This window comes from Pelophylax lessonae, assembly GCF_965119305.1.
Source record: "Pelophylax lessonae genome assembly, chromosome: 1".
Taxonomy (NCBI): domain Eukaryota; kingdom Metazoa; phylum Chordata; class Amphibia; order Anura; family Ranidae; genus Pelophylax; species Pelophylax lessonae.
This window is the reverse complement of record NC_138768.1, coordinates 552,822,419-552,850,152: the sequence shown is the minus strand read 5'-3', so window position 1 is coordinate 552,850,152 and position 27,734 is coordinate 552,822,419. Positions and strand designations below refer to the sequence as shown.

Here is a 27,734-nt window from a genome sequence, read left to right as displayed (position 1 = left end):
GATATCAAGATTCTGGCAGGAAATAATTCAAATATTATCCTCTGTCTTGAATATGCCTGTACCTTTGACCCCAGAAACCTGTTTGCTGGGTATATTAGATGAAATAACATGGTCTAGATATCACAAGATAATGCTTAGAGAAACGCTGTTTATGGCAAGGAAAACAATCACAGTTAAGTGGATTCAAGTGAAGCCCCCTGTTGTTAAGAACTGGATAAGAGCGGTAAATCAGATTTTACCATTTGAAAAAGTATTGTATATGCATAGAGGATGCTCAACGAAATATAATAAAATTTGGGATAATTGGAGTCAATCAACATTAACCAATGGTTGAATATAAGGAGATAACTAAGAGGATATAGAGGGATGCACATAGTATGATGAGGAAATAAATCTATGAATGCAATGGAGCAAGGGGTTGGGGCACACCGGGAGAACGGCGACCAATTAAGCTAAATGGATATACCTTGGCATAAAGAGATTATGAATACTAAGTAAACAGATAATTATTTGGATACTGTATAATTTATTTTATATTGTTTTGTCCCTTTGTTGAAAGGACGTTTGGAATGTTCGTTTTTATGCACATATTGAAATAAAAAGAATTAAAAAAAAATAAAAAAGACACAGAGGGGCAGATTTACTAAAACTAGCGCACACAGAATCTGGAGCTGCTGTGCACAGTAACCAATCAGCTTTCAGGATTTATTGGCAAAGCTTAATTGAACAAGCTGAAGTTAGAAGCTGACAGGTTACTGTACACAGTTGCACCAGATTTTGCGTGTGTGCCTGTTTTAGTAAATCTCCTCCAGAGTGCCCACAAAAGGTCCTAGCACTGGGTAGCTAATAGGTGCAAAGATTGTTTGCAGCCAGTAAACGGCTGCATTTACCCATTTAAATAACTTCACTTTCAAACAAAATGCATTAATTATTTTCTGCATTCCCTACCCTCCCAAGCCTAATAGACCTCACTATTCCCAGAAACACACTTACATGAACCTTATGACTGCAGGGGTCTAGAGTCTGCTTTCTGTCACCACTAGCAAGTTCCATTTTCACTCAGTACAGTGAGTAGAGCATAGTGAGATGGACATAGAAACATACCTATGGTGCATGCCAGAAAATAGATCCTTGAAGACTGAATCTGAATGTCAAATCTGTGACAGTAAGCCACCAGAAGCCCTGCAGAAAGTACAAAGAAGAGAATAAAGTGAACATGTTTAGCTTTGCATACAAATATGTTTTGATTTCTTTAATTGGCAATCATTTTTTTTAAATAATTTAATAATTGCTCTTAGTTTGCTGGTCTTCAAACATGGACACACTTGTGCATGCAAAATGTGAAAAGCCTGCAATGCCTCAAACAAACAATGTAATGCCTTATATCTTAGTTATTTAACTTTTTTCTTATTTTTTCTGCTCTTGGAATTCTTAAAAAAATCTTAGATACACTAAACATTAGATCACCATATGCACAGCCTGGCCCTAGGATCTAGTGATTTAAATTTTGAACACTAAGCCGAAAGTGCCAACAAGAAACACGTGAGCATCAGCACTAGACCACAAAGCAATGGAAGAAGGTGTCTTGACTTGGCCTGCAAATTCTCCAGATCTAAATCGATAGAGAATCTGTGGGATGTGCTGGAAAAACAAATCTGATGCATAGAGGCCTCACCTTGCAACCTACAGGACTTAAAGGACCTGCTGTTGACTGCTTGGTGCCAGGAACCACAGCATACCTTTCAGAGGCCTAGTGTCATCCATGCCTTGACAGGTCAAGGCTGTTTGGGTGGCAAAAGGGGAACCTACTCAATATTAGGTGGGTGGTCATGTTATGGCTGATCAGTGTACTGTATGTATATGTGTTCTTTTTCCAAGCCAGTAACGCAATATAGTGAAAAAGAAGGCCAGTCAGCATCATGATATCTTCATCAGGAGAGCTCAACAGCCTTTATATTTCTCTCAATGTTTTTCTTAAGTACAGATTTTACAAAATAACCTACGTAAAAACGTTGCAGTTTTATTACATCCTATACCCCAATGTCTGTTGTCTGATATATTTTAGCTATATTTCAAACTAGTTTATTTATTTTGGCTAGAATGAATTATAGTAACTAAAGCAGTGGTACCAATTGTAGAGGCTACTGTTTGAAAACACAATATTCACAAGACGCCATTTAATTACTATTTGTTTTTATTGTTCATTAGTGTTTGATATTTTGTGGTCTCTTTTTATTTTCTTGATTTCAAAATGACATAACAAAAATAATTTGGGTAACCTCCTTACCTGGTACTAAAATGTCTCCGAAGCCCAAGAGAGAGAATGGCCTGTCACACAGGGCCAGAGGTGAAGAGTTTAATCTTGGAACTTTAAGAACCATTGGGAGCTAATTAAGAACAAAATAATTATGAAAGAATCACTGAATCAAAGGCCCAAAATGTATTGAACTAAACACTGAACAATTAAAAGACAAAAAAAAAAAAAAACAACACTAAAAGGATAACTGGAGACAAAGTGGGTACAGAAGGCAGGCAGGAGCAAGGCTAAGCTCAACTTTTACAAGACCAGAAAGATTTATACACAAATTCAGCAATCTATATCACTGAGATCTACGGCTATTTTTAGCACATGCGCAGCTTAATTTACCCAGATTTATTATAGGTTATGTTTGTTATTTTGCTGAATTAACCTAAAGCTGGGTATACACTAGAGTAGACATTCATTTGAAATGTTTTGTTTTAAGTACATTTGCTCAATTTTCTAATCATTAAAGGGTTAAACAGACCTTTATTTCCGACCAGTGATGAGAAAATTCAAAGGAACAATATTAAAACATTTTATCGAATGAATACATCTCTAACAATGTGTGCAGTTGTTGCTTGGGAAATTAAACACTAAAAACATAAATTATGCAGAGAAGGGTTTCAGTTTCCCAATCAAAAGACTAGAAAGAATGCAGGATCTTAGTAACTTTGTTTGTTCAAATTAACATGAACTTGAGAACTACTCAAATAGTTACTCTACAACAGTGTGCACAAGGGCATTGATGAACAAATACCACATTGAACATTAAGGAGGATGGCACAACAGTAGCCAAATAATATGCAGGGTTCCACTCCTGTCAGCCAATAACAGGAAAATTATGCTACTATAGGTACATCATTGCAAAAGTGGATAACTAAAGATTAAAAAAGCATAGCCTAGTATTACAATTTTTTATTTCTGCTTCAAAATGCAAATGGTATGTCAGGATTCTTCTGTGCACAGTAGGAATCCATGAGTCCATTCAAAACCTTTATAATCTCTGGCTAGTTCCAAGAATATGATGGTGAAAAATAGAGTGCTCTAATGGACTGTGCAATGCTTAGATCTCTGGCAGACAAATCTGTAGAACTCCGTAATGCTCTCTGTCAGTATGGACCAAATTCCATAAGAAACATTTACTACCATGCATTGAATTCAAGTGTTTATAAAAGTAATTTTCTTTTTCAAATAACAAACGTTATACTTCATGTTCTGTGCACACAGCAGCCCCAATCCTCCTCTTCTGGCATCCCCCGCCAGTGCTTCTGGCTCCTCCTCCCTGCTAAGTGCCCCCTATAGCAAGCCGCTTGCAATAGGGGCATTCATGCCGGCTTGCTCCCAAGCTATGCTCTGTGTGCCATTGACACACACAGTGGAGGTCATCCCCACCCTCTGCTCTCTTCCCACTAGGTGTGATTGACAACAGTAGGAGCCAATGGCTCCAGTGTCTGAGCCAGTGAGGAGCAAGAGAGCTGGATTGACATCGGGCTCAGGAAGGGAGAGGCTGGGGAGAGCTACACACAGGAGTTTTTTTTTCACCTTAATGCATAGAATGCATTAATGCCTTTAGAACCACTTTCAGGCTGTGCAGAAAAGAAAAAGAGGTCCTACCCAGTATCAAATATGTTAACCTAAAAACTGTGTGTATGTATATATATATATATATATATATATATATATATATATATATACACACACACATTATATATATATATATATATATATATATATATATATATCCTACAGCCTAAAAACCTGGTAAAGTATGCACAGGAAAACAATTAAAGTTTATACAAATGGGTAAAAAGTAGATGTACCGAAGACCTCAGAAAAAAAACAAGTTATGAAAGAAATTCTTAAATTCTTCAAACCAAAGGATGTGCATAAAAACTTCTATCAGCACCAGCAAGTGAAGCAGTGGTTTAGAAATGTTCCATTTCCCGCTCTTGGTCAGCTATCCATGAATAAAATCATTTCGATAGTCGTTTAATCACATAACTTTACTTTTGCATAGGTACGCGTGCACCATAATTTTTAACCAAAAATATGTATGCAACATAATCTAATAAAGATTGCTAACAGATTACATTGCTATAGAAAAGATGGACCGTATAGAAAAGATGGACCGTTCTTACCTTTTCTTGGGTGCTTGAATCTGAGGGGCCAGCAGCAACTTCCACCATGATGCTCTCACCACTCTGCAATTTAAAAATGCATATTTCTGAAGGTGAAGTGATGAGACTCATTCAGTGTATTTACTAATTAAATCATATTAGATCAAATTAATTTGTAATACAAGTTTCATTTAAATATGCTCACTAGTCCCTCACTAGGACCATTTCTCCTTGGACAAGTTTCTGAAAATACTATATATCTGTCATAACAAAAAGGTAAGAGGGAAAGTTTCTAAAGAATGCCATTTTCAGGGACAGATTAACCACAGTGACATACCATATTCTGGATGACTAGTGTGTTTCAAGTACAGTTTATATAGGCTAAAGATATTAATTTTTGTTTTTCTTCCAAGATATCACAGATTAACTAAATGAGGTGGCAGCTGGGAGGCCATGGTTTTGTCATCAGTGCCTATTACATATCATGAAATAAAAAAGTAAATTGACAAATAAAGCTTTAATTTTATGTAAAATTTAAAGTGGAGTTCCGGCCTATTTTGCAAATTTAGTGATTCCTGGAGCGCTCGCTATGCTGATCAACAATTGGGCATTTTCAATTGTTTTGGGGGTCCCTTACCTTATTTTCAGGGCATTTTTTATTGTACTTCCTCCTTCTCCCCCCTCTGTGGCCACAGCCACCGACAACACTTCCGCCTTTGCATTGCATCCTGGGAGCTGTTTGTCATCACTCCCAGGAGGCTGGAATCAGGAAGAAGGACACAGCAGATTACACTGCGGCTTCAGATGCCCACATCCAAGATGGCCGCGCCCAGACAGCGTTTTTAAAAGTAAGATTTTGACTAAAATCCAATACTGTACACCTTGTAAGTACGAGAATAGCGGTTCTGTAAAGGGCAATGGATTAGTATTATAGGGGTATTTTTAGTTAAAAAAGGTATTTGAGGCCGGAACTCCGCTTTAAAGAGGTTTCAGAATCAGCTTGAAGAGCTGCATGAATCAGAGATTTCTTGTGTTTGGAGGGAAAAAGGTCCACTTTAAGCCCCACAACCTCCAGGAGCTAAGCCCCAAATGTGTAATTAAACTATGAACTGTCACAACCTGAACGTGAAGGCTTATAAAGAAAACACAGGTACGCGTATGCCCATTATCACGTTATACGCATTGTAAGTTTAGTGATTAATGAAACAAAGAAGGAATGTAAGGGTTTTCAAGATGGAATATATAGCTAAGCAGAAGCTAGAATTACAGCCCAATTGAAGCCTCAGTGTTTACTACTGTAATGCAGTCAGGCTGCATATACAGTAATACATTTGCTTTTCTTTCTGTTTAATTTTAATGTGATTTTAAATACTAAGTAACACAGCAGGGGTTAAAATAGACAGTGCTAAAGGCATGCTGAAAAGTCAGACCGCTGCTTGCACACAAAAGCAGTGGTTCCAGTCTCCAGGGTTCCAACTTTCCCCCTGCACAGTGCTGGAACAACAGCACTTACAATCCCTGAGCAATGCTGTTGAATGAAGCACTGTGAAGGGTAAGTATGAGACCACTAGAGACCTGGGCCATGTGCTATGTTGCTAGCAGAAACCCATGCTGATAAATGCCACACAGACATCACTAGGCAGGAAAAGTAGACAGCAAAGGGCCTGCAGGAGATAAGCAGCACTGAGACCAACAAAGGACTACAACAAGTATTTTGAAAGAAAATTTGGAAGACCCCCTTCCCCACTCATAACTCAACCACTATATTAAAAAAAATGTATACCTTTGTAAGGAATGGAGTGATGAACACAAAAAACACGTCGTATATAAAGAGAACGAACAGGAGTAAAGTGCAGCTCTGCAAGGAAATTGAGGGAAAATTAACACTTTCTTTCAATTAAAAAAAAATGATTTATTTAATTTATAAGATGACATGTTTGATAGAATAATTTTTCTATATTCAGATAATTGTGCATAAAAGTAACGATAATAAAGCCTGGAAACCTACAGCTACTTAGCTAGCAATACTTTTGTACAGCAGTGGCAACTTTAGCATAAACTATTGGTGCCCAAGACGTATAAAACCCACATACCTGCCACATACTAAAGCTGCCTAAATATAGCAAAGAGTTTTGGCCAGAACACCAAAGTCACAGATGTGTTGGTGGATATATCAAGTCATATTCAGCTTCATTCCAGAGATTTCCTGAGCAGATCCTCTTTTTTGCTGATAGATGTCCTCAGCCTGATGCCCTGCATTATTTAATCCACTTTCTCTGAGCCCAATTTGACCTGCACCCAACCAGAGTTGTATAAAGTACTCAAAACCCATACTTGAGTAAAAGTACAAGTGCTCGATCAAAAAGTGACTTGAGTAGAAGTGGAAGTGCTCGATCAAAAAGTGACTTGAGTAGAAGTACTAAAGTATTCAACATTTTTTGTACTTAAGTATTGCAAGTAGTTTTTGTAAAAATTTTGCTACTCAAGTACTGAAAGTAAAAGTACCAGTAGTTTTGAAAAAAAAATTGCTACTCAAGTACTGAAAGTAAAAGTACAAGTACTGTGTTATGTAGTTATTAAAGAAAGAATTCAAAAGTTTGAACATCATATTGTTTTTTATTATTTCAAATGCAGCTTTTATTTATGCATACAGTAGCATTTATTTTCGTATGCGCTGATAATACACATGTTTTGAGCTTCATGAAACCTGCCATCTACTGTTCTGGCAGTGGTAATTTTTATAATAGTAACAAGTAACTATGCAGCACAAAAAAAAAATATCGGAGTAGAAGTATTGAAATCATCGAAAAAATGTAGTGAAGTAAAAGTGGAAGTAGGAGAAAAAAATTCTACTCCAGGAAAGTACAGATACCGCCTTTCGGTACTTAAGTACAGTAGTGAAGTAGTTCTACTTAGTTACTATACATCTCTGCACCCAACCCAGCTTGTGACTGGACAGTGAATGGGGAAGCAGCACAGTGATCAGTATGCCTCATGTCAGCACATGAACCAACTGGTTCCTTGTACTGTTTCTTTCTCTCACACAGTAGCCTTGCTGTACAGGGGCTGTAAGCAGCTGATACCAGCTAAAATGTAAGATACAAACATGGCTGGCATTTAAAACACATTTTATTATGCTTCACTGATTATAGATCTGCATTTGTATATTTTATATTTGTGTAGAGGTCAGCTGTAGCATTTCTTTTACCTTAAATGTGGGAAGGCGGATGGTCTTTAACATGTAAAGACAAAAAGCTATGCCAAGAATATCCTGGAGAATCCAAGCCCACCTGAAGGATAAAATACTTTATTATTACAGTTTCTTAAACGGCTTTATAAAATAATTTTAAGGTGGTATACTTTAATACTTACTGATCTTCATTTCGATATACTCCCCATAATACACTGACAGCAATACAGAATGACGCCAACACAAGTTTCCATACAGGTTGTCGATTGTGAAAGTATGGAAGGTTATTGTCTGGAATTCTGATAAGGAATGTATAAATGTATTGCAGGTTATTGTCTGGAAATTCTAATACAAATGTGTACATATATTTTTATGGTAAACATGACAAATGTACATAAAAAAGTGATACAGAAATAATTTTCAACTAAAATAAACAGAAAAGTCAATGTTATCTTATCTAGTACACTTGAGAGTGTATTTCTTGGGCATCTTCTATAAATAACCTGTATACTGCAGCCCTGTTATAAACTGGACTCCTATCCGGTTCTGATGAATGAAGAGAATGAAAGGAATAAAAAAAAAAGTGTTTTGCCAGTGAATGGGGGAAATTAAATTTGCAGGGAAGCACAACATTTATTAACTTGTGCATGCTTTCAGCTAGGAAAAAAAAACAAAGACCCACAAATGGGAGACAGATCTGGCCAAGGAAGGAGGCGTAGGAAGCCATGTGGCCAATCATTGCTAAATGTACCAATATAGTTTCAGCTCTCGAGACTTCGTATAAAGTACTGATGCGTTGGTACCTAGTACCTACAAGAATTTCCCACACAATCCGCTCTTGCCTTGAAACTTGCACCACACAACACATTTGGTAGTGCTACCCGCAAATAACCTATTTCAGGTCCAGGGTCTTTGGTCTTACCCAGAGTCTATTTAGTGTAGGTATACAAAAAAATTCAATGGGGGCACTTTGGTATCTACCATTTGACAACAATCATGCTGTCTAAAAAAAATGGATTTTTGTAAGAACTTACCGTAAAATCCTTTTCTCTTAAGCTCATTGACAGACGTAGTCTTCTTGATTCTCAAGAGCTGGGTTATGTTGTCTCCGCAGGAGTAGGACTAGGCAGAATGACAAAACGTTCTGGCTCCACCCTAGGGGGCAGTCCCTGAGGGTATATCCTCCCTCTCTCTGCTACAGGGAATCAGTTCTGTTTAAAGCAGTACAGAGAAATTAACCCAACCCAACTCAATGATAGAGGGGCGGGTACTACGTCTGTCAATGAGCTTAAGAGAAAAGGATTTTACGGTAAGTTCTTACAAAAATCCATTTTTCTCTATCGCTCATTGACAGACGTAGTCTTCTTGATTCTCAAGAGCTGGGACATCCAGAAGCAGTGCCACAAATGAGGGGTGGGATTGACAAATCAAATCCAATCTAGTAGGCCCAACCGGTGCCAAACTAGAAGTTTTAAAGGCTCATTATAAACAAAGAATGAGACTAAAGAAAAAAATTTCCAACGGAAAAAAACCCTCGAGGTAGACCACTGGTCTCCTCAAATTGCGGCCTGCAAAACCTTGCGGCCAAATGAGGCATCAGACGATGCCATTACATCAACCTTATAATGTTTTGAGAAGGTATGCACTGACGACCAGGTAGCCGCCTTGCACACCTGGACCACTGACGCCTGATGGCGAAAGGCCCATGACGCACTAAGTGCCCGAGTGGAGTGCGCCTTAACAGGGAACGGGGGCTCCCGACCCTTAATAGAATAAGCCTGCACTACCGTCTGTCTGATCCATCTGGAAATGGTCGCGGCAGATGCAGGCAACCCCTTTTTGGGTCCATCTGGGATCACAAAAAGTGAATCCGTCTTGCGAAACGAGTCTGTCGTTTTCAAGTATACCCTGATCGCCCGGACCACATCCAAGGAGTGCAAAGCAAATTCCCGAGGATGACTGGGCTTAGGACACAGGGAAGGTAATACAATTTCTTCATTCAGATGAAATTCTGAAACTACTTTTGGTAGGAAGGATGGATTCGGACGAAGAACCACCTTATCTCTATGAACCACCAGATATGGTGAACGACAAGATAATGCGGCCAGTTCTGACACCCTGCGTGCAGAAGTAATAGCCACCAAGAAGGCCACCTTCTGGGACAACGTGGGTAGAGGAATCTCCCTAATATCTTCAAAGGGAGGTTTCTGAAGAACCGACAACACTAAATTAAGATCCCAGGGGGGTAACGGCGCGTGCACTGGCGGAGCCAGATGTCGCACCCCCTGGATGAAATTCCGCACCAAGGAATGAGTAGCCAAAGGCTTCTGAAAGAAGATGGCTAATGCTGAGACCTGACCCTTGATAGTACTCAAGGCCAGTTTCTGCTCAACCCCTTGTTGCAGAAAAGCCAATATTCGACTAATCGAATAAGACCGAGGACGGAACCCCAAAGGTTCACACCATGCAATGTAGGACTTCCATGTGCGATGATAAATCTTTCTGGAAGTCGCTTTCCTTGCTTCAACTAGAGTAGGAATAACTGAAGCTGACAAACCTTTGTCCTTCAGCACCTGGGTCTCAATAGCCAGGCCGTTAAAGCCAGCGATCGTAAAGCAGGATGGAAGATCGGTCCCTGAGACAGTAGATCCTCTCTGAGAGGAAGTCTCCACGGGACGTCCGCCACCAGTCTGACCATGTCGGCGTACCAAGCTCGACGAGGCCAGTCCGGAGCTACCAGGATTACTGGGATTCCTTCCTCCTCTACCCTGCGAAGAAGTCTTGGCAGTAACGCGAGAGGAGGGAAGGCATATATTAGCTGGTATTGCCCCCACGGGGCGATCAGTGCGTCTGCGGTTTCTGCTAGAGGATCGCGGGAGCGAGCCACGAATCTCTGAACTTTCCTGTTGAATCGTGATGCCAACAGATCCACATCCGGGGTGCCCCACCGTAGGCACAATTGGTGGAAAACGTCTGGATGGAGGGACCATTCCCCCTGATCCAGGGTCTGACGGCTGAGATAATCTGCCTGCCAATTCTCCACCCCCGGAATGAACACCGCAGAGATTGCTGGAACAAATCGTTCCGCCCAGCGAAGAATGCAAGCCACTTCCTTGGCCGCTCGGACACTCTTGGTGCCCCCCTGGTGATTGACATAAGCCACGGCCGTGGCATTGTCCGACTGGATCCGAACCGGGCTGCCCTGGAGCTGCTCGGTCCAGTGAATCAGACAAAGTCTGATCGCTCTCAGTTCCAATACATTTATCGGTAATCTGGATTCTTCCGGGGACCAAAGTCCCTGGGCAGATAATTGACCGAGAATTCCTCCCCATCCGGATAGACTGGCATCCGCGGTCACTATCGTCCAATATATTGGCAGAAATGACTTTCCCTGGCTGAGCATTGGAGACCGAAGCCACCAAACCAGAGACTCTCTGGTCTGTTTGCTCAATCGTATCTGATTGTCCAGGGATTCCGGATTCCGATTCCATCTGAGGAGAATCTCTTGCTGAAGAATTCGGGTATGGGACTGGGCAAATGGGACTGCTTCGAAGGAAGCCACCATCAACCCCAGAACCCTCATGCAAGTCCGAAGGGAAGACCAGTTGTTGGACAGTAACAACTGGACTGCTGATTGAATCTTTCGAAGTTTCCCTACCGGAAGAAACACTCTTGTCCTGACTGTGTCTAGAATTAGACCCAGATATTCGAGCCTCTGGGTGGGAACCAGAAAAGACTTTTGCTGGTTCACCAGCCACCCGAATTCCTGTAAAGAAATCATAGTAATTTCTATGTTTTGTAGCAAGGTCTGAGGAGACTCTGCATGAAGCAGAAGATCGTCTAGGTAACCTAGAATCGATATACCTCTTTGGCGCAGAAGTGCCAACATTGGGGCCAACACTTTTGTGAAGACCCGCGGAGCCGTGGCGAGACCGAAAGGTAACGCCACAAACTGATAGTGGTTCTCCTCTACGGAAAAGCGTAGAAAACGCTGATGTCCTGCGAAAATGGGAATGTGAAGATAGGCGTCCTTGATGTCTATGGACGCTAGGACATCCCCTGGATGCAGGAAGGCTGCTACCGTGCGAATGGACTCCATTCTGAATCTTCTTATGTTGACGAAAGAATTGAGTGCTCTTAAGTCCAGAATTGGACGCACTTTGCCCTCTTTCCTGGGTATTGTAAACAGGTTTGAATAAAACCCTTGAAACCGTTCTGTCCAAGGAACGTGGACTACCACTCCTTGTTGTAGTAGATCTGTGACTGCTCTCCGCAGATCTTCTAGACGATCCGGAGATAGTCGGATATTGGAAGGGAAGAATCGCGCCGGTGGGAGAGATCGAAACTCGATCTTGTACCCTGACTTTATGACTTCGCAAACCCATTTGTCCGGGATTCTGGAAAGCCATGGATCCGGGAACCGGCGAAGACGTCCCCCCACCCCAGTTATGGGTGGGGGCGCACCTTCAGGCTTTGGATGGTTTATCTTCAGGTCTGGAGGGGGCGGGCTTTTGCTTGCCCGACCAACGACCCCTGACGCCTCCTGTAGGAACCTTGGAGGACTTCGTTTTTTCACCCGCTGGACGAAAAAACCTCTTGTGAGCAGAAAAAGAAGGCCCTCGTCTTTGACGAGTTCCTCTACCTTTAAAATTTTGCGGTAAAAAGGTGCTTTTTCCACCGGTGAGATCCTTAATGATCTCATCTAAGTTGGCTCCAAATAGACGTTCTCCTGAAAAGGGGATATTAGCCAATGCTTTTTTGGAACCTTGGTCGGCTATCCAACCTTTTAGCCACAGTGTACGCCTGAGAACCACTGCTGAGACTGATGCTCGCGCCATTAATGGAGTGGCGTCTAACGCCGCATCACATACAAACTGTAACCCCTGTATCATTTGTTCCAACAAATCTGATACCGCCTGAGGGACTTCTTCTAAGTCCCGGCGTAACCACTTGGTCCATTCAGTTACAGCCTGCGAAACCAGACCAATAGCAATTATTGGCCTGAAAGCTGATCCAATCAAGGAAAACATGGTGCGAGACATAGCTTCTATCTTGCGATCCACTGGATCTTTAAAAGACGGAGCGTCTTCTAAAGGAATAACCGTGGCTTTATTCAATCTAGCAATTGGTGAATCCACCACAGGTGGTTCTGTCCATTTCTTAATAAGGGTTTCCTCAAACGGATAACGCCTGTCAATGCGTTTGGAAATATTAAAAGTGCGTTTTGGCAGACGCCATTCTTCATCGATTGGATTGCCAAAACATTTGGGCAATGGAAAAACCTTTGCCACTTTGATGCGCTTTTTAGTCCCAAAAGGGATCTCAGTTTCAGCTATTTCTGATGGAATACCCTGTAACCTTAAAGTCTCTTGAACAGATACAATGAGTGCGTTTACCAACGCTTCCTCTCGGGCTATGGCAGATGCCGAAACATCCTCCTCACTGTCTGAAGAGACAGGACCCGAGACACCAATACCAGATGAAGTACCTGCAACTGCAGAAATAGGCTCAGAGTCTGAATCCGAGGTTTCAGATAATAAGGGGTTAGGCGGGGGTCGCTTTCTTGCGCCCTGTCCCTGACAAGCCACTTCCACCCGGGACACAAAAGTTTCCATAATGGCTGACAAAGATTCAATTGTCAATGGGGTGCTGGAGGATCCCGCAGACCCCTCGAGGGGATCCGGAGGAGATACATGAGTGGCAGGGTCCATGTTAATACAGGACACTTTTTGCCAGCAATAAACAAAAAAACTCTTTTTTTTTTTTTTTTTTGTGTGTCTCCCCCTAGCGCAATAGCGCCCCTCAGAGTACCTGCTTCTCGATCCCAGAGAGAGAGAGAGGGACCCCCAAGGCTCACCAACCGATGCAGTGCAGTTTCCAACAAACTGCAGCCAGCGTCTGTCTTACACAGACTGGAAGGAGCTGTTTGCTTTTTCCCGGGCAGAAGGCGTGGCTCCGCCCCCTGTGTACGCCTTCGGGCGTTCCCAGCCCTCCACGAGGAAGCTGGGCTCACAAAACATGGCCGCCCCCATAGAAGAGACATAAGACTCCAAAAACATGGCGGCCGGCGTGACCTGAGGACATACATACATTCGGTCTACGGCAAAATGGCGGCGGACCGCCGATATCGTCTTCCCAGCACATCCACCTGCACTCTGCTGAGAGGTGACATATGGATCTACAGAGATACACTGCACATAAGGTAGGATTATACCTCCTATGTTTGCTGTAATGTTACAGTCTGCTGGGTAGAGTGTTAGCTCTTGAACCAAGTCCACTTCCCACAAACACATGCTGTATTACAAGGGGGACTTGTAAGTGTCAGATATATACTGATCATATATGGAGGGGCCCATAATATATACTGCCTCATAAATGAGGAAAAAAAGGGAACGTTTTACTCACCATACCGAACCGACAGGCACCCTCTCTTCATAATACCCTCTCCACCGAGGTGGGGGTTTGTGGACGCCTCGACTCTCTGGTCCTGGCGTCCAAGCGAGCTTTTAACTCGCAAAGTCAGTCCCTTTACTGGGACTCCGTCGCGGCCGACTCAGCGCACTGGTCTGCACGCGTTTTTAGGCAGAAACCGGGGTGACCACTGGATCTCACATCCAGCCCGTCGCCCGGCCCCGCATACTTACTTGAATATGTCGCGGCCGACCAAGCGCAATGCCTGGTCTGCACGCGCTCGTAGGCCGGCTGGGGTGACCACAAGTGTCGCCCAGTCCGGCATTTTTGCTTGAAGATCTCACAGGAAAAAAACACTGGAGAAAACTACCTAAAAAATGTCTTTTTCTTAAAGAAAAAAAGTCTTGCCAGGACCAAAAGATCCCAGCAAGGAACTTAGGTCCTTACTCCTGACTAGACAGAAAAAAACTGATTCCCTGTAGCAGAGAGAGGGAGGATATACCCTCAGGGACTGCCCCCTAGGGTGGAGCCAGAACGTTTTGTCATTCTGCCTAGTCCTACTCCTGCGGAGACAACATAACCCAGCTCTTGAGAATCAAGAAGACTACGTCTGTCAATGAGCGATAGAGAAAAAATTGCTATCTCACAGCTTTGTTACCTCCAAACAATAGTAAGCAAAAGCCTGGAAAAAGACAAATGCACCTTTCCACAAAGCATGATGAAAAGCTAACCAGCATTCTGTGTGACACTAATTTTTTATGCAAATGGCAATCTTGGATAACCTACGCTTATCCAAAAGTGGAAATAAATCTCTTGATCAACCTATGGATTATCATTTGGGTTCTGGTCCCAGGGCAGCAATATTACCCCTGCCCCCATTTAATCTTTCTTCTATTTCCACCTTTTCCCTAGCCCCGTCATAAACATTACAAAGAAAGGTAGAGCCAAGTAGCATTTCTTTCAGTTTTGGAATTTTCAGAAAAGAGCATGTAAAAGACTAATCAATAATTCAAGTCAATATATTTTTTTTTTAAACGTTACTAAACCCAGGACCCTGCATTCACTATATCTGGTCTCCCACAGTACACAGAACATTAAAATGTACTTATTTTAGTAAATATAAACTGCTAAAACCTTTTCTCATCAGCATTATATAGCAATCTTGTGACTTCTATCAGTGTCTGGTTAAAGCTTGTAAGAGGAGTTTTCATTCTCCTCTGACTGTCTTATGAGGCTGCAGGACCCCTGGCCCTCTGTCTGGACAGTGCTGATTGGCCCTGTACTGATCACATGCACCCTCCCCAACAGAAAAAAAAAAACTCTCTAGCAACACACCAAACTGAGCATGTGCAGAGTGACTCCAAAGGTTCTGTCCTAACAGCAAATGAATTGGGGACCGTGGAAGAAGGGAAGGATCAGAGAAGACAGGATCAAACAGCCTTCTTACACAATGCAGAGAATTAACCCCTTAGGTTCCACACTAAGTATAATAAGCATTCTTTATTGCATATACAAACTGATTTTACTGTTTTGGGTTTAGTAACACTTTAAGGTTATGCTGTGTGAATGGGAACACATAACAAATATAAAGTAGGTGTAATCCCAATACAGTACAGTATAGATAAACAACAGTTCCCTAGTTTCTCACCTGCACTTGCCATATGGGATTCTGCGGACAAATGGGAAGAGACAACTGTATAGACCGATGGATGCAGCCAAACAGAAAATTGCAATGATAACATAAACTGCAAAAAGAAAAAAAAAAAAAGGATGCATATGCACTTTTTTACTACACATGTTTAAATACTGTTGAAAACAATCATAGCAAAATATTTCTGGGGCTAAGAAACATGTGATGGCCTAGATATAAATTTTGCTTAATGTGAATTGATTTTCTGCCAAGACCAGTTGTATCTTTGTGAATAATTTCATTCATTGATTCATTTACATCAAATCCTCCTGTTAATGCAATCAGTTTCTGAAAGGTATGCATTTCCTTGAATAGGAACATAATATTACAATTTTTTTATTGTTACGCATATGGCCAGAATAAAGGATTTAATGTATGAGCTAGCTGAAGATAAAACATCTACTAACCATCCATCCAGTAAAATAAAATGCAGTTCAAGCAGTATACTTCCTCAGAGGGAAGACTAACATATACAGGGGAACATCACACTACCATGCATATACAGGGGAACATCACACTACCATGCATATACAGGGGAACATCACACTACCATAGGCCTATACCATGCCAGATTTAATCCAGTGATACAAAAACAGTGCGCTACTTGAAGAATTGAAACGGAGAACAGAGGGTAGGTATGTGATCACTTATAAAAAAAGGAAAGAAAAAAGGTATTTTTAATTTTATATATATATATATATATATATATATATATATATATATATATATATATATATATATATATATACACATACATACATACATACACAGTGCCTTGCGAAAGTATTCGGCCCCCCTTGAACTTTGCGACCTTTTGCCACATTTCAGGCTTCAAACATAAAGATATAAAACTGTAATTTTTTGTGAAGAATCAACAACAAGTGGGACACAATCATGGAGTGGAACGAATTTTATTGGATATTTCAAGCTTTGCTAACAAATAAAAAACTGAAAAATTGGGCGTGCAAAATTATTCAGCCCCTTTACTTTCAGTGCAGCAAACTCTCTCCAGAAGTTCAGTGAGGATCTCTGAATGATCCAATGTTGACCTAAATGACTAATGTTGATAAATAGAATCCACCTGTGTGTAATCAAGTCTCCGTATAAATACACCTGTACTGTGATAGTCTCAGAGGTCCGTTTAAAGCGCAGAGAGCATCATGAAAAACAAGGAACACACCAGGCAGGTCCGAGATACTGTTGTGGAGAAGTTTAAAGCCGGATTTGGATACAAAAAGATTTCCAAAGCTTTAAACATTCCAAGGAGCACTGTGCAAGCGATAATATTGAAATGGGAGTATCAGACCACTGCAAATCTACGAAGACCTGGCCGTCCCTCTAAACTTTCAGCTCATACAAGGAGAAGACTGATCAGAGATGCAGCCAAGAGGCCCATGATCACTCTGGATGAACTGCAGAGATCTACAGCTGAGGTGGGAGACTCTGTCCATAGGACAACAATCAGTTGTATACTGCACAAATCTGTCCTTTATGGAAGAGTGGCAAGAAGAAAGCCATTTCTTAAAGATATCCATAAAAAGTGTTGTTTAAAGTTTGCCACAAGCCACCTGGGAGACACACCAAACATGTGGAAGAAGGTGCTCTGGTCAGATGAAACCAAAATCAAACTTTTTGGCAGCAATGCAAAACGTTATGTTTGGCGTAAAAGCAACACAGCTCATCACCCTGAACACACCATCCCCACTGTCAAACATGGTGGTGGCAGCATCATGGTTCGGGCCTGCTTTTCTTTAGCAGGGACAGGGAAGATGGTTAAAATTGATGGGAATATGGATGGAGCCAAATACAGGACCATTCTGGAAGAAAACCTGATGGAGTCTGCAAAAGACCTGAGACTGGGACGGAGATTTGTCTTCCAACAAGACAATGATCCAAAACATAGAGCAAAATCTACAATGGAATGGTTCACAAATAAACATATCCAGGTGTTAGAATGTAAGTCAAAGTCCAGACCTGAATCCAATCGAGAATCTGTGGAAAGAACTGAAAACTGCTGTTCACAAACGCCCTTCATCCAACCTCACTGAGCTCGAGCTGTTTTGCAAGGAGGGAATGGGCAAAAATTTCAGTCTCTCGATGTGCAAAACTGATAGAGACATACCCCAAGCGACTTACAGCTGTAATCGCAGCAAAAGATGGCGCTACAAAGTATTAACTTAAGGGGGCTGAATAATTTTGCACGCCCAATTTTTCAGTTTTTTATTTGTTAAAAAAGTTTGAAATATCCAATAAATTTCGTTCCACTTCATGATTGTGTCCCACTTGTTGTTGATTCTTCACAAAAAATTACAGTTTTATATCTTTATGTTTGAGGCCTAAATGTGGCAAAAGGTCGCCAAGTTCAAGGGGGCCGAATACTTTCGCAAGGCACTGTATATACACAAATGTTTTGAATTTAATTTTTTATTATAAACTGAATGGGTTGTTTTACAAGGTGAGGGTTCACTTCATATAGTGTATACGTTAATGTTTATGGGACACTTACAGACACTGCTGACTCATTAGGAATAGTGGTGATTGGACAGGTAAATGTTTTTCAAATGCTACCATTTTGATAAGCTGGTGCTGGGAGTGTCTGCAACCAGTCTCTTCTACTTTGTTCCACATGCCTACAAATGATCACCATAAGCAGACCACTCTATAGAATGTATGGCCAGCTTGAGAGCAGCTTAAATAAATAACACTAAAATCATCTCAGGTGGCAGAATTTTTTTAATGTGCAAATTAATGCACAGTTCAAAAAAAATGTACACTGAGAAAGAAAGCAATGCAAGTCGCACCAATTTGTAGTGGGCTTCTTCTTCCTAAGTATCATCTAATGTGAGAATTGTGTAGAGAATGTTTGGTAAGTATGAAAAGAACAAGTAGGAGAAATATCCAGCCACTGTTTCTTCACCTAAGCGATCATAGAATTGGTAGAGAAGAATCAACATTGAGCAGCACATGACCACAAACACGCAGATCATGACAGGAGTAACATCCACAGTCTCATCATCATGTTTCTTATCAGATCCATCATCCCTCTTATGCTTCATGTATCGCCTGCAAATAAAAGAAAGAAAAACAATTGTTACTCTTATCTTTGCTTACAAACAGATTTCATTTTTTTCTTATAATAAAGTACGACTAAAGGAAAAACTTTTTTTTTTAATTTTAGATAGAGTAGGAAGAGGGATTAGAACACCTGTCAATAGACTTGACACTCTATTTGTTCCATTTACCATTATCATTGAAAGTAAAAGAATATCCCACATTTTGGGTTGTCCCAAGAAACGTAATAGAGGGGACGGTAGTTTCCAGTGACCTGGGGGTCCCCAAGGGATTCCCTTAATTTGCAGGGATTTCCTCTCTCTTCCTTTTTTGGCTTTGGGACAGGAAGTTAAGGGAAATGTCCAAAATGGGACACAGTTGGCAAAAAACTGGCAGGGGTTATGACACTCTAGGGATGGGCCACCTCCAGGCTCACCTGCCCCCTATCTATCCATTAGCTTGCATGTGCTTCCACTGTGAAGACTCTCATCAATTTACTAGAGTTAGGACTGCAGGTAATACAGGGTGCCATGGAGTGGCCCTGCAGCTTACACATGCGTTTGCAAATGTGTGCTAACTAAACCCCTGTTTTGACGCAAACTGTTAGACAGGTTAATTTGGTTGGTAAGTAAACTGGTTAGCAAATTGAACTGGGAATTGAACTGGGAATTTTTATTTTTTTTGTCTCATGTGCGTTGCCCTTCCATGTGTTCTTTGCTATGAAGGCCAGTTATAGGTGGGGGCAGAGGCCATTTTCTTTGTTGTTATGACACTCTATCCGAAGTGAAAAAAAAAAGTTTTGCCCACAGTTCTACTTCAATGTTGAGAAAGGTTTCAAAAGAAATTAAGTATTACTAAGATTCTCAGAATTTAAAATTAGGCCTAAACTATATGAGTGACCTGGATCTGAGGGATTTAACGTCTTCTGGCCAATCGCCTCATTTGCAACATATCAATGTCAATCTGTTGCAAATGAGGTGATATCACAGGTAAGAATGTGGGAACACTACCTCACTGTTAATTTTTACATCAAATTTCAATTTAGTTTTAGTCAGTCTTTTGACTAAAATGCCATGCTAAAATCAATTGTTTTAGTCGTATTTTAAATGACTAAAAACTCCAGTACATTTTGGTTGACTAAAATCTCCAGTATTCACCTGAACTTCCGCTTTCCTCGTAGCTCTGCCTGCCTGTTAAAGCCCCATCCCCCTGACTCTATTGGCAAGCTGTATTGACTGAAAGAACCAGGCTCTCTCTGTCTGCCTGCTGCCTGGGAGTTCTGGAACAATGCTCTGCAGACCACGGAAGAGGAACTCCTCCGTCCAATTTGTGTCTGTCTGAATATGACGTGGTAAGCGTTTCCCCTTCCAGCAAGGTAGCAGTGCTTAGCACTGTGTAAAAGAACAGCCTCCCCAGGCCATCCAGTTTTCTGTCCTGTGCACTCCCTAACTCTCATTTACTTTCCCATCCCTACTTGCAGGTCACCTATTTTCGGCAATGAAATGAACACTGCACTGCCCCCATCAAACAGAAATATTGTGTAAATGATGACAAAGTAGAACTATAGCAATTTAGAAACACTAACTGTAAATCCTAAAGCTATTTTTCATTTCATTTGGAATCTTGTCTAACTGTACACAATTTTTTCTAGTAGATTATTTAATGTAAATCTTTTTGCAAATTCACCCAACTGGAGATCCTGTTAGTAGCAGCCCTTAAAGCGGAGTTCCACCCAAAAGTGGAACTTCCGCTCATTTGCTTCCTCCCCCCCCTCCGGTGCCACATTTGGCACCTTTCAGGGGGAAGGGGGGAACGGGTACCTGTTTTTTGACAGGTACCCTTCCCCACTTCCGGGAGACGGCACCGCGGTGCTGTCCCTCGAAAGTTTGGCCCCCTCCTCCTTCCCGCGCCGCCGAGCCAATCCGAATGTGCAGCGCGCTTTGCACATGCGCAGTAGGGACCCGTCTGTGAAGCCGCAAGGCTTCACTGCCGGGTTCCCTTACTGACAATGGCAGAGGCAGCACCCGAGAGCCGATGGAAACATCGGCTGTTGTTCCGACATCGCTGGACTCCAGGACAGGTAAGTGACCTAATATTAAAAGTCAGCAGCTACATTATGTGTAGCTGCTGACTTTTAATTTTTGGAGAGGGAGGCAGAACTCTGCTTTAATGTTGCAGCATGACAGCATTTTTGCACTTATCGAACAGATATATTAAAAAAAAACAAAAAAAACTTTTAATTGCAAAACCAAAAGATTCTCAACACCAATTTGGCATTAGTGTCCTGGACTTTGCTAGCTACTATCAACATGCTCTTTTATATAAAACAGTGTTTGTTTGCTGCCTTGTCTGAATAAAAGCGCAGGGCAAACCTGCTTCAACTGTTCCTAGGTATCCCTGTCTCATGTATGGTTTACCACTGCTAATACCGATTGAGCATGCCCCCCTTACAAAAATGTACATACACCAATCAGCCATAACTTTTTGACCACTGAGCAGTTAAATAAATAACATTGATTATCTCCTTACAATAACATGTGAACGTTCGTGAGATATATTAAGCAGGAAGTGAACATGCTGCCCCTAAACTTTGATGTGTTGAAAGCAGAAAAAATGGCCAAGTGTAAAGTGGATCAGAGCATCTCTAAGGCTCCATGTACACGGGACGTTGTTAAAAGTCCCTTTGAATGCTGGAATTTTTAGGATGTTTGAAACGTCCGTTCGGTTGCGTTTGTACCCGCGTTTAGCGGGCGTTTAGCAGCGTTTGCGGGCGTTTGCGCTTAGAAGCGTTCCTAGAGGTCAAAAAAATTATTCCCCTTTAAAATGGAAAAACGCGAACGCTAAACGCGGGTCATCGCGTTCGGACGCGTTTAGACGCGTTCGGACGCGTTTGTGCGTTTGAAACGCCGGGAAACACACGTTCGAACGCAAATAATTGCGTTCTAAAAACAGTCCCTGAACGCAACTGCCTGCAAATGACTGTAAACGACCTGGTGTACATGGAAAGATAAGATAAAATGTAGATGGGTTCAGGGGCTTCTGAAAAAAAACGCCCAACTGCTCCTAAACGGCCATTTCCAGCGTCCCGTGTACATGGAGCCTAAAGCCCCGTACACACGTACCGATGGTCGGCATACAAATGTTCCTCTTTTCTCCCCGGGATGTCGGTGTCTGCTGAAAAGTGCAAAGACAGCACAAGGACAGCACAAGAATTTTGTCCGCCGACTGCAGAAGTGATGTCATGTAATGGTTAACTTTCCCTGTGTTTTCTATTTTCTGAGCATGCCCAGTCTTGCAAATCTGCGGTCTGTCGGCCGAATTGTGTACTGACAGGCGAACAATCGTCCGTTCTGGTGTCGGCATACAAAAATTTTCATGTTTGCAAGAAAGACTTTTGTCCGCGGATTGTGCGCAGACATCTGTCGGAGGCACCATACTAACACGCGTACAATCGGCAGATCCTTCGTCCACCGACGTTTGTATGCCGACGATCGGTACGTGTGTACGGGCCTTAAAACTGCAGCCCATGTGTAAGGTTCCCAGTCTGCAGTTGTAACAACTTACCAAAAGTGGTTCAAGGGAGGAACACCAGTGAACCCGCAACAGGGTCATGTGTTGCTAAGATTTACTGATGCACGTGGGAGGGAAGGCTGGTCTGTGTAGTCTGATCCAAAAGAAGAGCTACTGCAGCTCAAATTGCTGAGAAAATGAAAGGATAACTAAATGCAACACTGTTTTTTTAGTTTTGGAAAGAGTAAAGAGGGATTAGAACGCCTGTCAGTTTTTATTGCTGTCTGTGTCCCCGGTAAAGAGATTCACCCTCTCTATTTGCCCTCTATACCATTATCATTGAAAGTGAAAGAAAATCCCAAATTTTGGGGTGTCCCCAGAAAAGTAACATGAGTTCTTTCATCGGGGTGACCTGGGGGTCCCCAAAGAATTTCCTGAATTTGCAGTGATTTCCTCTCACTTCCTGTTTGGCTATGGTGCAGGAAGTGAAGAAAAAATGTCTGCAATGAGACACAAATGGTGAAAAAAAATCTGACAGGGTTTATAACTCTCACTTGGTCTATCCAAAATTAAAAAGAAAATTGCCTACAGTTCTACTTTAGCCACTTTAAGACCGGAAGGATTTGCCCCCTTAATGACCAGGCCCTATTTTGCGATTCGGCACTGCGTTATTTTAACAGACAATTGCACGGTCATGCGACACTGTACAAAAATAAAATTGATGTCCTTTTTTTCTCACTAATAGAGCTTTCTTTTGGTGGTATTTGATCACCTCTGCGATTTTTATTTTTTGCGCTATGAACAAAAAAAGAGCGACAATCCTGGAAAAAAAAAAACAATATTTTTCACTTTCTACTATATAACATTCTAAAAAAAAAAAAAAAAAATTAAAAATCAGAATTTTTTAACATTTTAGGCCAATTTGTTTTCTGCTACATATTTTTGGTAAAATCGCAATAAGCGTATTTTGATTGGTTTGCGCAAGTTATCATATCTACTAACTACAGGAAAGATTTATGTAATTTTTATTGTTTTTTTTTTACTAATAATGGCGGTGATCTGCGATTTTTTGCGGGACTGCGACATTGCGGAGGACAGATCGGACCCCTAACTGACATTTTTGACACTTTTGGGGGTACCAGTGACATTACTACAGTAATCAGTGTTAAAAATATGCACTGTTACTGTAATAATGCCATTGGCAGGGAAGGGGTTAACCTTGTGGGTGATCAAGGGGTTAAATGTGAGCCTAGGGGAGTGATTCTAACTGTGGGGGGGGGGGGGCGTGGCTTCTGAAATGACCATAGAGACATGTGATCCTATATAGAAGGATCACATGGGCTCTATGATCATTCTAGGGAGGAGAACGGTCAGCTGTGTTTACAACAGCTAACCGTTCTTCTCTCTCAGGGGGAGCGATCGCGGGTGTCAGGCGGCAATCGAAGTCGCCTGACCCATGCATCGGCTTCCCCGCTGCCCAGTGGGGGCGGCAGCGCGCCGCCGGTGGCCCGCGCGCGCGCCCCCTAGCTTCCCGCACACGACCGACGTAGGAGAGCCACCCTGCCGCAGTAAAAAGGCGGCGGGTAGTCGGGAAGCGGTTAATGCTGTTTCTGATAGAAAGGTACCAGAAAACATAATGCATTGCAGTTTGCTGCATATGGGACTGCGTAACTGCAGGCCGATTAGGGTGCCAATGCTGACCCATGTCCATAGCCAAAAGTGCCTCCAATGAACCACGGAGCAATGGAAGATGGGGGCCTGGTCTGATGAATCACATTTTTTCTTTTACATAATATGGGATGGCCTGGAGCATGTACATCACTTACTTAGGGAAGAGATGGCAACAGGATGCACTATGGGAAGAAGGCAAGCCGGCGTTGGCAGTGTGATGCTTTTTCTAGTGGTGTCCATGCCTTGATAGGTCAAGGCTGTTTTGACGGGGAAAAAGGGGGTCCTACTCAATATTAATGGGTGGGCATAATGTTATGGCTGATCGCTGTATATATAATCACTTATCTGTAAGTTAGCTTACAAATATATGTTAAACAACAGTGTCAATAGGGAAGAAAAGGTTTTTTTCTGCATAATGTAATGTTCTCGCTTTATTAAATAAGTACAATCATAACAATTTATTCTTTATTCCACCACAGCATTAACATTTTTGTGTAATAACACAAAAGCCTAATTTTTTAAAATAAATTCCCATTTTATTTTTATTATTCCCATATATCTCTTAAAATATACTTACTTTTTGACATCTCTGCTACCTGCCCAATAGCCACCAGTGGCTACAGTTCCAACAGCCATCACAAAAATGATGACCATGTTGTAATCCAGAACAGGTTCATTTGGTGCATACATGGCCACTTTCACTGAACGACCGAATGTCTAGCAAAATAAAAAAAAAAAATAAAAAAAGGTGAGAGTGTGGTCAGCTAACAATTAAGGAAACAAGATCCATTTCTTTAGTATAGAAATTATCAAATTAAAGATAATATTTAATCTTAAAATTGATCTTAATCAATTACCTTTAGAAATATAGAGTAAAGCATAGTAGGCAAGCAATCTAATAGGGTAAAATACATTATTCCATTGAAATATGATATAAAAAAATAAATAAATAACTTCAAAGGGGTCTGCCCCTTTGGTAGTCACTTGTTATTTAATAATATACCCTTAAGCAGTAATTTAAATAACCTATGTCTTCAATATTGAAGTGATTGGTTGCAAATGATTTGTGTCGCAAAGCTTGATAAAAAAAAAATGTATATTAAAAATATACAAAAATTGGTTGGGAAGGTGAACTAATCGTGCCATTCAGAAGGCTTTCAGATGTTAACCAAAAGCCACTAATTGACTGTTTAGGATACTTCAGCTTTTCAATGTATCAGCATTTTTTCCTTACCTTACTGATATCCAACATATCACTGTAACTAAGTAGAGCCACTGGAATATCAATCTCTTCATACTGACTACGATTACCGCCAGGAGGGACCTGAAAAGAATATAAATACAATCAATACTAGACAAAGGTATACATACATTTAATTATTTTCAGCATTCTTAGGCTAAAGAAACCATTAACACTCAATGATATTTGTATTGGAGATGCTTGTGGCTTTTTAAGGGCTTGCATACATGGAAATTTGTGTCAGAAATTGAAATGCAAAAGCAACTGAAAAAGTTAAACACTTCAAGGATAGACCATGAGCTGCCTGAATTGATCTTCACTGCCGCCTTTAAACTATTTCTGCCACTGCAGTTCTGCCACGGTGAAAGGCAAACCTGACCCTTGTTTAATATTATATATATACACACACACACACACGCACAGTATATAGGAAACGCAGTACGGCCCCTTTGACACAGGCAATCCGATCAGGTCCCCCTGTCAGTTTTTCAGGCGAACCTGATCGGACCCTCCAGTCTCTTCTATGGAGCGGGGGATGTGAGCAGACACATGTCCGCTGACACCCGCCGCCATCCGATCCTATCCGCCAAAAACAGATGGATGGGGGACCTATTCCCCATCTGTCTGGCGGATTGGATGGCATTGGATGGAAACTGACAGGCTGTCCGTTTACATTTGATTGCCCCATAGACGAGAGCAGGCTGTGTACCAGTCCTCTCTGCATAGACATCTGCCTGCTCAGTGTGGATCAGCGGAAATATCCCCCACTGAGCAAGCGGATCCAGCTTCATGGAGGCGCCCATGTGAAAGGGGCTAATTCCATCCAGGGCCTGATTGACAGATTCTTAAGCTGGGTACACACTATAAGGAAATTGAAAGAAAAATGGCATCCAAGAACAATCGACTGATTTTTTAATCGTTAGTATAGTGCTTTTGAAAGCGGATTCCGACCGTTCTTATGAAAAAAAAAAACAAAGTGGAAGCTAGAGAATTTTTATAACAGTGTCTGATATTCGCTCAGTGTGTACAGTAAAAATACAGAAATAATTTAATAGAGAAAAACATGCATGATCAGAAGCAAAGAAGGAGGAGGGCGCATTCATGCATGGGACCAAGCCCCTCCACCGCATCCAGGCTCATCGCTGCTGAAAATGGCCGCAGACGGGGACCCATCGCACTGATTTTGGCACCCACCACTTTCCCCACATCTTGGGCAGCTGCCTATGGTGAAGGGGAAGCCCAAAACTGCTCTCCTTCAGCACTCAATGGATCTGCAAGAATCCAAGATGGCCGCCGCTACTTCTCACTGCACACAGGCTGCCCAGGGAGAGACGGACCATGAGGACAGGCAGCTGGAGTTCTCTCCACAGGAGTCCGGTGAGCATCCTCTCCTCCCTCTATATTCTTTTTCTGGGAATAGGGGCAACTCTCCTAGGGGTGCTTTCTTGCATTCCACAGGGTCCTCCCATGGGCAAAGCTATGGGAGAGGTTATCGTGAGCCAGTGCAGTCACACAGCCAGCCCTGAGTATCCGACCTTATCCTCTCAAACCCCACCCCCAACCTAAGTACTCTGGTGATCCACTTATTTTGGCCCGTTTCTTAGCCTTGTTGGATCAGGGTCTAGAAAAAGCAGGCCAGCTCATAACCTCTGAGCTTAAACAGGAATTTAAATACCTGGGCGATCGCAATAAAACTATAGAAACCAAATCGGACTCTACAGTTGCCAGAACAAATTAAAATACTGATCAGATCAGTCAATTGCATGCTCAATTGGAAGAGGCCCTGGCCAAGATAGATGACCTTGAGAACAGGTGCGGCAGATACAACTTTCAGATCTGGGGCTCCCAGAATCCTACACCGACACGCATGCTGCAGTCTTGGAACTTATGCACTCTCTGCTTCCTGAGGAACCTGACCACAAGCTGGAATTGGATAGAGCCCATAGGGCTCTCACTGCTCCATGTCACAATGGTCCTCCCAGGGACAATATCATCAAACTCTATTTCTATGGATTCAAGGAAAAGGTTATGCAGAAAGCTAGAAAGGCCCCTGATATCCAAATCGGCGACCATGCTGTCCAGATCTTCACTGATATCTCACAGGCCACGGTCCAGAAGCAACGCTCTTTCAACACCTACTACAACCAGTGCAGGTTAAGGGTATTAAATACCGCTGGCAGTTCTCTTTCCAATTGCAATTCACATACTGTGGTAAGACTTATGCCCTTTCTACTTTCTCTGATGGAGAATCCCTCCTGCTCCAGTTGGGGTTGATCACCACCACCCCAATCGCCTCTGCGCCCATAACCGCACCCCACAGACAGGTGCCATCAGACCCCGCCTGCTCCCTTGTCCCCTCTATGGTACAACACCAGAAGCTGCACCAAGCAACAATCTGGACTGCCATGAGGACATGTTCTTCATTTTACTACCATTCTTTTTTTGTTTGTTGTTTTTCATCTTATGGTGCCTTCAGTGTATTTTTTCTTCACTTAGGGTTCCCGTCCCTAAGCATATTTAGGTTCTTGCATTGGCATAGTGGGATTTACTCG

The 27,734-nt window shown here is 42.0% G+C and overlaps 1 protein-coding gene across 3 annotated transcripts in view; it reads right to left on the bottom strand.

The window, feature by feature from the left end:
* Positions 1 to 27,734, bottom strand: part of SPPL2B (signal peptide peptidase like 2B) — a 108,074-nt gene that overhangs the window by 6,878 nt on the left and 73,462 nt on the right. For all 3 annotated transcript variants that reach the window (XM_082255416.1, XM_082255414.1, XM_082255415.1), the window contains exons 4-13: positions 25,177 to 25,266; positions 24,520 to 24,659; positions 18,628 to 18,773; positions 15,669 to 15,765; positions 7,792 to 7,908; positions 7,628 to 7,709; positions 6,203 to 6,277; positions 4,441 to 4,503; positions 2,288 to 2,387; positions 1,105 to 1,182 (exon numbers count right to left, since the gene is read on the bottom strand). In XM_082255416.1, coding sequence (XP_082111542.1) covers positions 1,105 to 1,182; positions 2,288 to 2,387; positions 4,441 to 4,503; positions 6,203 to 6,277; positions 7,628 to 7,709; positions 7,792 to 7,908; positions 15,669 to 15,765; positions 18,628 to 18,773; positions 24,520 to 24,659; positions 25,177 to 25,266 — 988 coding nt within the window. The remainder of the gene's footprint in view (positions 1 to 1,104; positions 1,183 to 2,287; positions 2,388 to 4,440; positions 4,504 to 6,202; positions 6,278 to 7,627; positions 7,710 to 7,791; positions 7,909 to 15,668; positions 15,766 to 18,627; positions 18,774 to 24,519; positions 24,660 to 25,176; positions 25,267 to 27,734) is intronic.